The sequence below is a fragment of the Tupaia chinensis genome, unplaced genomic scaffold (assembly GCF_000334495.1).
Source record: "Tupaia chinensis unplaced genomic scaffold, TupChi_1.0 Scaffold000527_1, whole genome shotgun sequence".
NCBI lineage: Eukaryota > Metazoa > Chordata > Mammalia > Scandentia > Tupaiidae > Tupaia > Tupaia belangeri.
In genome coordinates this window covers 4,500,329-4,511,043 of record NW_006160040.1, presented here as the reverse complement: position 1 = coordinate 4,511,043, position 10,715 = coordinate 4,500,329, and the positions used below count along the sequence as shown (strand labels likewise).

Sequence of the window (10,715 nt, the reverse complement as noted above, 5' to 3'; positions counted from 1 at the left end):
GCAGGAAATGTTTCGGTAAGTTTGTTACAGGTCGAGTAGTCCTTACCTGAGATGGTTGAGGCTGGAAGTGTTTCAGATTTTGTATGTTTTCGGATTTGAGGATATTTGTATACACACAAGGAGATCATTTAAGGATGGGACCCGAGTCCAACCATGACATTCATGCATGTTTTATATACATCCGATAGCCTGAAGGTAATTTTTACACAGTAATGTTTTGTGCAGGAAACCCTTTGTGACTGTGCTTACATGGGAGAATTGGAGCACAGAAAAGATAGCTCACCGCTAAAGGGGGCTGGGAGGGTCTTTTCTCCCCTGGGGATACTGAATACAGTGTTATGAACTTGTATTTTGACTGCGACCCATCACATGACATGAGGTATGGAAATTTTCGCTCATAATGTCATATTAGTGCTCAACATTTCAGATTTTGGAAGATTTCAGATTTTTTAGTTGGGGATATCCAACTTATATTTATGATGGGATTGTCATAAGACTAATCACAATAATTGCTATTTCATTTGACTTCTTAGAAAATCTGCCCAATTAAGTCCATAGAGATCTTAGGCCCCATGGCTATTCATTTGGTAAAGATTTGACTGCCTTCAAATGTCCATCGTTAGTCAGGGCCTATACAAGGTTACAAGACTCTCTCAAGAGTCTCAAGTAATTTTAGCACCAAGATCCAACATCATGTGCCCCATCAGATGCTAATCCTGAATAACTGCTGCAAGTGAGATGAGAGAAGCCTGAAAATAGTGTGGCCTGGTGGTGCAGGCTTTCTGGTGCCGATCACATCCTTGTCTTCCCCTTTGTGCAAAAGAAACAGGCTGGCTTCATAACTGTTCATCTTTTAGAAGATTTAACGAGCTTTGACCTGGAAATTTCTTTCCTTAAAATTCTTTTTTGCCTGGCAAGGTGATGCACACCTGTGATCCCAGCTATTCAGGAGGCTAAATAGAATGATCACAAGTTCAAGGGTAGTCTGGGCAACATAGCAAGATCCTGTTTCCAAAAAATTAGTTGACTAAAAAAATTTTTTAAAAGGACTGACCCCATAGCCTAATATCCCACATGACTAACTATAGTTTAAATCTCAGCCCCAGAGGCTTGGGAAACTTGATAGGTATGTGTAAATGCCCCAAATCCCAATAGGAGGGAAAAATGGAAGAGAAGGAATTGCAGTGTGACCACATTTCATTTGGGGGTAGCTTGCTCTCTCTGTCACTGGTGAGCACACATGCCCTCTGACTATTTAAACACACACACACACACACACACACACACACCTCCCAGGGACCAGCCCACAGCACAGTGATTAAGGATCCCACACAGCATGGCTGACTGTGGTTCAAATTCCAGCCCTCATGGCTTTAAACCCATGCTAGTCCTGTGTGCCCTGAGTCCCAGGGGGATGAGAAATGGAGGAGAAAGGATTGCAGTGTGACCATTGGGGGATGCTTTTCCCTCTCTCTTTGACTCTTGACAAGTGCATGGATCCTGCATTTATGAGAGCCAGCAATCACAGAAACCGCGTCACAGCCATCTGAATGCTTTGCGCACATTTTCTCAGTTGTATTATTCCTTTGAAACACATTTGGACAAGTTGAATTGCCCTTCACTTAAACATTTGACTTTGGGCAAATTATCAAACATTTCTGAACCTTAGCCTTTTTTACTTCTAAGTAGAGGTAAATCAGGAAGTCATTGTGAGGTTTAAATGAAATGTCTCTAGAGATGTGAAATGCCTAGTGCAGCACTTGGTATTTGTCAAGTGATGAATAAAGTAGCATTTACATATGGCGAAGTTACACATGAAGGAGAATTACTTCCCAAGATGGATCACAGTACTGTGCTGACAGGGCCCACCACTGTGTGTCTCCCCTGCTGTTGAGCTCCTTGGCTCATGCTATAGATCTGCACATGGCCAGTGATCCTTTCTCAGAGCCAGGGGTTATGAGAGGGGCTGAGAGAGAGTAGCTAGTTGCTAAGATACTAGGAGTCAGATTCCTGTCCTTCCCTACCAGTGGTTTAGTATAAGGCTAAAGAAAAATTGCTTGATTGCTTCTAGTTACCCAGCTATTACAAGAGCTAATAGTGAAGAAGAGGATTTATTTCTTTAGTAGGTAAGTTCCCTATTCCCAGGTGTTTAGTGGAATACTTAAGAAGGTATTTATAGCCCACACTGATGGCATTTGGCAGTGGTGTGACTGAGCTCATTCTTCAGGTGCATTATCTGATACCTGACTCAGTTCTTCACATAGAAAGCAAATTTTTAAAATAATTCTATTTGGTATTAACATTTTAATAAGATTCCTTAATGTTTCATCACTGATAACTTCAGATTAATCTAGAAGCAAAAAAAAAAAAAAACAAAACCTACTTTCTCCTTGTTCTGTTATTTCAATATAATGCATCAAGAATTGTCTTTCCTGGGGTCGGCAGGTGGCATGGTGGTTAAGGGCGCTGGACTCAAGTTCCAGACCTGACAGCTTGCTTTCTTACTCTCTCTCTCTCACTCTATCCCTGTCTGGTCAAATTAAGTAAAAAAAAAAAAAAAAAAAAGTTAAACAAAATAATTATTAAAAATATATATTTTTTAAAAATTGTCTTTCCTAATACTTAAAAGTTGGGCTCCTGGGACCAGCAGGTAGCCTGGTGAATAAGGTGCTGGACTCCCACATGGCTGACTGGTTCAAGTCTTGGACCTGGCAGCTTGATTTTTCACTTTTCCCTCTGTGTCTGGTGAAATTAGAAAAATAACAACAACAAATGGAATTAAATAATTCTTTTTAAAAAGTTGAGCTCTTTCTTAGAGAAAAATAGGCAAATTAATATAATGAGGGATCATGAGAATTGAAAGAGACTTTGTGTTGTTTGAAACGTTTAGTCATTTTGTTAAGCAACCTGATCCCTTACAGTCCTTTATTTCCTTGCTGACTGTCAGAAATAACTTTGGTAATGTATGTACAAGGAGAATTTTTTAAAGAGATTTATTTTATCTTTTTTTTTTTTTAATTTGCTATAGGACATATGCACTCACCAGAGAGAGACCAGGGGGCAGGGGTGAGAAAGCAAGCCGCTAGGTCCAGGACTTGAACCATGTCCAGTGCCTTTACCACCATGCTATCTGCTGGCCCCCCAGGAGAATTTTTCATGCCATTATAGGAACCCTTTTTTTTTTTTTTGGTGAGAATTTTGCTCTAGGGCACATGCGTTCCCTGGAGAGAAAGAGAGATATCACCCCCAAGAGGGGATGGTCATACCTCAGTCCCCTCTCTATTTCTCCTGGGATTCTGGGCACACACACATGTCCAGTGTGGGTTTCAAGCTACTAGGTCCAGGACTCAGTCTGTGGTCAGCCATGTGGGAGTCTAGTACCTTAACTGCTATACCACCTGGCCCCATAGGACCACTTTCTGTTATGAAATTTTTAGACAAAGAACCTAGCACAGGGTATGTTGGTGTAACTGTTCAGATCATGTGAGAATATGAAGCACTTGCAATATAGGTTGTTGGGAGTTATCCTGACAGTCATTCTGCAACAAGTATTTTTTTAATATCTACTATATGCCAGGTACTGTGCTAGGCTCTGGATATATACTAGTAAACTAGACTGGCAGGTCCCCTACCCTCATGAAGGTTTGCTCTGGGAAGCAGGTGTTAAATCAATATAATGCAAATAAAAATTACAAATTGGTAATCCCTCTGAAAGGGGAGAGCAGGGCACTGTGTGGCATTAATTGAGGGGTGTGGAATTGACTGTAGACTGCTAAGGGTTAAGTGTGTAAGCGAATGCTGAAGGATCAGTGGGTGGATGCCACAAAAGGAGTGGAAGATAAAAGATCTTAATTTTCTTGTCAAAAGAATTTAAATTTGTAAGGGGAGAAACGTTAACTTGTATTTGAATATTGAGATCTGAGATTTTAACACTTCTTCTATCCATTTTATAAGATAAATTCCACAGAATTGATCCAGCTTTTATACTAAAGAATACAGTAAGATATAGAAACGTAAATGGTTCAACTAGTTTCAGACCACTGTGGCCGGCCAGCTCTCATATGTCAGATGTGTCGTTATAGATGTGACACTACTGTAGTCATCCCAACAAGTGACAGCTGAGCTGCCAGCCCCATTTATAGCTATCAGGTGGCCAACTCCAGCCATGTAAAGACATGTTTCAGTCTTGTTTGTAAGTTGTATAAATAGAGTTGATTACTAATTTATTTATTCCTTTTGTAATTTGCCAGAGGGCGCATGTGCTCACTGGAAGTAGAGAGAGAAAGAGACAGAGCATGCTCCCCGCCGTGAGGAAGAGCCATGCTTCAATTCCTTCTCCATCTCTCCATTCTTCTTTTTTAAGAATTATTTTTATTTTAACTTTATTTATTTCAGTTTTTACCAGAGAGGAACGGGGGCGGGGGGTAAAGTGAGAAAGCAAGCTGCCAGGTCGGGACTCAAATCGTGGTCGGCCTTGTGGAAGTCCAGTGCCCTTAGCCACCATGCCACCTGTCAGCGCCCCCTCCCTCTCTCTCATTCTTCAGGATTTGGGGCATGCATGCAGCTACACACAACTTTTTTTTTTTTCTTTAAAGCCAATTCAGGATTCAAACCACATGGTCAACCATGTGGGATCCAGCTGCCTTCACCACTATCCCACCAGCTGGCTCAAGCTTTTTTTAAGTTATAGATATGTTCACATTATGCCCAGTGTGCAGTTTATGCAATACCAGTTACACTTTGTGTACCTTCTTTAATTGGCTAGCTAGAAGTTAACTTTTATTCAGCTCTATCTAAAGTTGGCAAGTAGTGTTAAATTTTTAAAACTGCATGGATAGTGATAACATCATTACTAAGTCTGTAAGGTAAAAACATTAGAATATTCTTAAAATCAGTTTTAAAATGCTCTTAACATTTTAAAATCTGCCTATCTGCATGCCTAATTAGCTAAAATAATTTAGTTTTTGATTCATTCATGTGCATTACAATTTTTTAAATTTATTTTTCCTATATTCTGTTAAGATACAAATTCTTATGAGACAGACTTAATAAGGTTGATGATGAATTTCCTTCTGTTTCTGCATAGTAACATTAATTATATTTTCTTTTCAGGTAAGTGATTCCTTCTTTGAGGTTGAAGCCCTCATGGAAAAGATGAGACAGTTACAGGAATGTCGAGATGAAGAGGAGGCAAGTCAGGAAGAGATGACTTCTCGTTTCGAAATGGAAAAGAGAGAGAGCATGTTTGTCTTCTCTTCAGGTAAGAGCAACCATGTCGCTGGACATATCATTTCTATTACAAACCGAACTTTAGAGAGGCTATGACAGGTATTCATATATACAAATGACTTTTAAAGCAAGTAATTTACTCAAGTTCACAAAGTTTAACGTATGAGTGTCTTTTATTCTCTTCATTGACATGAGGAAATTGAGCTTGTTGAGACCTGTGATTTTAAAATGCTGTGATCTGTGGACCCAGCCTCTGTGCATAGTCGGTAGCATACCAGACCTCAGGAATGAAGATACATGCTAACCGTGGTTTGAATCCCGGCCTAGTCGGCACGTATGCACAGCCGTAGAAATGGGATTCTAGGGGGGCCAGCCACTGTGGAAGGAGCTTCTCTGTCTCTTTCTTGCACACACACATGTGCTTTATCATAAACAACAATGATTTGTGGGAAAAAGCTAAATGTTTAAATTATTTTGACAGTAATGGTTGGGGGAGCAGGGAGTATAAATATTAAAAGCACCAAGTTTCTTAATAGCAAAGAAAAAAATCAAACTTGTAGAGATTGGGGGTTAGCTTGTTTTTATCAAAGTAGTCTGTGTTTCTATCTACCTGAATGTATGGATGTCATATTATACAGTACTTATTTTAAACAACAATCATATCAACTCCTAGACATATTTTATCAATAGAAAGGCTTAGGCCCAGTGCAGAAAACCTTGTAAATATATTGACTCACAAGTCCTTTCTTTGATACCTTTTATGTGATGTTAGTAATCAACTAAATTAGTCTTTAAGTGCTAAATTTTAGAGCATAGCTAATTTTAATAGTTGTTGTTATCATCCTAAATATTACCCTGAAAGATGTTCACAAGTCGTACGCAATGCTGTTTAAAAAATTTTGCTATAGGGTGTGTGTGCTTGCCAGGCAGAGAAAGTGAGAAAGCACCCCCACCACCACCACCGGGTGATGGCTAGGCCTCAGTCCCTTCTGCTTCATTCTCCTCTTGGGATTTGGGCATGCACACATAAAGCATGTTTTCCAGGCTGCCGGGTCCAGGATTTGAACCACACAGTTGGCCACGTGGGATCCAGCTACCTTAACCACCACACGCTGGCCCATAAACTATGTTTTTCTGGAGTTTTAACACTTTACTTTGGTTGGTACTGATTACTAGTTTTACTTGTTACAGGTAAAGAGAAATGTAACTAGTCTCCTATTTTTGGGAAAGCTTTCAGTGACTTTTTAATGATTTCAGATGACGAGGAAGTTTCACCAGCAAGAGATGTATCTCGTCACTTTGAGGATACTAGTTACGGCTATAAGGATTTCTCTAGACATGGGATGCATGTTCCAACATTTCGCGTTCAGGTAAAAATTACACCTTGCAGTATGCACATGATTGATTAGGAGTGTCTCGATCTGGATCCAGTCAAGGTAGCACACTCTGGTAGACACTGCTACTGGCCGACTAAGGCCCAGGTCTGCTCCCTGGCCCAGAATAGCCCCAGCTACCCAGAGGCTGAGGTAGGAGGATCATGAGCTTGTGGCCAGTATGGAACAGCCAGACCCTGTGTGAAAGTGCCAGACATAGTGAGAGCCTGTCCAAAAAAGAAGAAAATTGGCCTTAATCTTAGGTCTTTCTCTTAAGAAAGAGGCACCTATTGAGTCATCAGAAAAGTCATGACGCATTTTGCATAGAAAAATACATCAAGATTTTTCCAACCACCCAATAGATTTGAGAATTACGTTAAGTGAGTGCTTTGCCAGCAATATTGCAAGGAGGTATGGTTTCTAGTTCTAGAATAAAAGTTGAGTTGCCAATTAAATACTAAATATTTATTCCGTACTCTATTCTGGTAATTTCCAGTTCATCAGTATAATCATACTGTAGTTTAAATCTATGTCTTAAATAATTTGTTTTGTAAATAATTTAAGTACTTAATTCACCTGAGTCGATGTTCCCAATTTCCCAATTGTTACATTTACATAACAGATATTTTACTACCCTTGTGAACACATTTGAGACCCATAGATCTCTCTTTATTCAGCACACTAAGCTATTTTTCAACAGGACAAAGTTTAGACACAAGGAAGAGATAGTTAAACTGTGCCCTGAAATATATTACAAATTGAAATTGTGTAGATGGAAATGTTATGGAGGGAGGTTTGAGTCAGTGGCCAAAAATCAAGGGCATTGTAAGAAGAGACTGTAGGCAGTAACTGAGCTGAGGTTGAGGGACAGAGCGAGAGCTTCCAGCCAGGATTCCTCCAGTTATTAGTGACAGATCGGTGTATAACTGGTCAAGTGTCCTTTAAATGCTAAAGCAGTTCATAGTGGAGTACATAGATGGTTGGTTTTGACTAGAGTAATGACAATGATGTCAAAGAGGTGTTTCAGGAAAATAAATATGGGAGAAACATAGAAGTAAGAGCTTAAAGTGAAAGGGAGGAAAACTTAATTGGGAAATGTGGTTAACAGGGCCGAAAGTCAGAAGGGGGAGGCAGGAGGAGGAGAAGGAGTAAGTGATAAGTGTGTTCAATGAAAAATTCACAAAATTTAGAATTATATGAATGGCTACAGTGATGGAAAAGGAGTGGGGAGTGCCGAGATGGGTTGCCTCTAGGGGCTGAGAGACAAGGAAATAAAGCTGCAAAACAGTGGCTTATGTGGACGGGAAAGAGACTTCATTGGTTTTGAAATTCAGTGAGTTACAAAACATAACCTTTTGCATGTTGCAGTATGGAAATTGAAAACATCAGGCCAGTAACCCTACACTGCAGAGCCACAGGCTTGGAACCACACTTGGCCGTGTTTAGTCACATTTGTTCTACTCTCTGTGTTAGGACTATTGCTGGGAAGATCATGGTTATTCTTTGGTAAATCGCCTTTATCCAGATGTGGGGCAGCTGATTGATGAAAAATTTCACATTGCTTACAATCTTACTTACAACACGATGGCAATGCACAAAGATGTCGATACCTCAATGCTAAGACGGGCTATTTGGAACTATATTCACTGCATGTTTGGAATACGGTAGGTCCGTTTTCTTACAGAGATCTTGCTCTGCTGAATTCTCGGGTGCCTGGAGTACAGAGACACACAACATAAACACAGTCGTCCCTTCCCTGGTAGGTTATCCCTGTGCTTCAAAGAACCCCTTTCTCACAGCTTAATTTTTCCCTTTCTCCTAGCTAGGCAGGAAGGAGAGTTAGGGACACTGATCACGTTGAATGACAGGTGTCCCAGGGGAAAAGGAGAGAGGCAAGCTGGTCCTAGGACATAGATGAAGGGGGCCAAGATCGTCGTTGAATCTCTCTACCTTCTCGACACTCCGTACCCTTACATTGCCCCTCTGGTTGTTCTCACGCTCCTTTTGAAGTGTACCCCGCCCCAATACTTCATCAAAACAAAACTCTCCTGTCCTTACTGGTTGGTATTTGGCCACATGGTGTTTTATAGAAAATGCAGCCATCCTACGCCGCCCCTCACACGTGCACACAGACTGCGTGCTGCAGTGCTTTCTCTTGGCATCCTTCTGTCATTGCCTCTGGTCACTTAAGGCACACCTGACCAATTTTAAACTAATTTCCTACCAATCAGTGACAGGTGGTTGGCTTTAACTTCTGAACAGCATGGGACCAGCTTCATGAGAACCTTTTTCCTTTTCCGCTGAAAGCCCAGTAGCTGGCTTCCGTGTCTGTGTCGATCTGGAGTCCATCACCTAGTGCGGCAGGGCTGACACTGGGGCATGTGACCGTGGCTCCTGAGCTAAGTATAAACACAGGCCATATATAGGACACCCCTCCCTTTTCACCCTTTTCCCTCATGACCCCAGAAACTCTAGGAAATGTAAAATAATTTTCTTTTTCAAATTTACTCATGTGAATTACAATATATGTATCATGTCATACTACTGCTGTGATTCATTTCATTTCAGCAATACTTGTAAGCCCAGTTTTTAGAATTGGTTCCTCCCAGTGTGGTTGCTTGTTCGTGATTATAAATCCTCACTGTTGCTTGGTGCTACTTACGCCGCAGTATTAATATTGTTAGCTTTCAGGAATGGTTTGCTTGGATGCTACAAACTTTCTGTTCCTCTCCCTAAATACGCTGCTCCTTTTCCCTTTACTCAGCCACCTCCAATTTAAATATTGGAACGCTTTATCACTTTTTGGGGAAAGCTGCCTACAAAGAGAAGGAATGTAACATTCAACTATTGATGAGTATACTTCTGTAAGAGGAAAACAGACTCCACACACTGAAAATACTGTAATTCTCACTATGTCTTAACAGATATGACGACTATGACTATGGTGAAATTAACCAGCTATTGGATCGTAGCTTTAAAGTTTATATCAAAACTGTTGTTTGCACTCCTGAAAAGGTTACCAAAAGAATGTATGATAGCTTCTGGAGGCAGTTCAAGCACTCTGAGAAGGTACGTACCTGTTGTGGCTTCTTACTCTAACTTAGCAGTGACCTTGTTCTCCAGCTAACCTAATGACAACCCCTTTGCATCATCCTACCAACGCAAGGGAAAACATTTCCCGGACAGCTGTCTCAGGTACCCCGTGGAAGGGAACTCATTATGGTGAGAGAGTAAAGGAAGACAGAGAAGACGGGGCAGGTGGGCTGGCTGACCCATCTTCAGAAATGATGGCATGGTTGTTATCCTCTAGAAGACTGTTTTGCAAGAACTCATCAATGATTTGGCAGGGGAAGTTTGTATTATGATAAAGCACTGTTAGATTTTCTGAAATATAACAAACCTCCGAGAAAGATGATCAAATACAAATAAAGCTCAAAACATCTATCCAGAAAGAACACCAGATAGCTTTTAAGAAATAGATGTTCTTTCCAATAAACTCAATACTTGAAACATTTTCAGTGGTACATAGAAAATTGTATTTACTTGTGGTTTATATTTATTAGATGCACTGGAAAGAATGAATGCTGATAACCGTCTCCTGTGTGATGTGTTTTATATTCAGGTCCACGTTAATCTGCTTCTTATAGAAGCTAGGATGCAAGCAGAACTCCTTTATGCTCTGAGAGCCATTACTCGCTATATGACCTGATGCCTTTCCTCCGTTAAAGATGATTCTGGAATGATCAGCAAATATAGTCTACAAGGGGAAGGTACTAAGCCCCAGGACCAATGGTAGATAAAAGAATTCAGAAATCCATTGTGCCATGATTCCTTTAGTTTCTGCTACTTTACTGTGGACATATATACGCTGCTGGCACGGGCAGTGAATGCTTGGCAGCTTCGAGTTTAGAGCTGTGAAGAAGGGCTGCCGTTCCCAGTATTCGCTTTTTGACAGTACAAGATGCTGTGTCACTGTTTTAATACAGCAAATAGTAACTCTCCAAATCCTGTTGCTTTTATGTTAAATAAGATAACAAGAATTGGAGCATGCAGAGAACAGGACTTGGATAATGACTAAGCTTTATACATAAAGAATTTTAGATCTTGGTGCTG

The 10,715-nt window shown here is 40.5% G+C and overlaps 1 protein-coding gene across 1 annotated transcript in view; it reads left to right on the top strand.

The window, feature by feature from the left end:
• Window positions 1–10,709, top strand: part of SESN1 (sestrin 1) — a gene marked incomplete in the record, with an annotated part of 115,180 nt that extends 104,471 nt beyond the window's left edge. The window contains 6 exon segments of the mRNA XM_027775126.1: window positions 1–15; window positions 5,113–5,260; window positions 6,487–6,599; window positions 8,076–8,266; window positions 9,527–9,671; window positions 10,225–10,709. Of these exon segments, the coding sequence (XP_027630927.1) occupies window positions 1–15; window positions 5,113–5,260; window positions 6,487–6,599; window positions 8,076–8,266; window positions 9,527–9,671; window positions 10,225–10,311 (699 nt within the window).
• Between the last annotated feature and the right edge of the window lie 6 nt (window positions 10,710–10,715).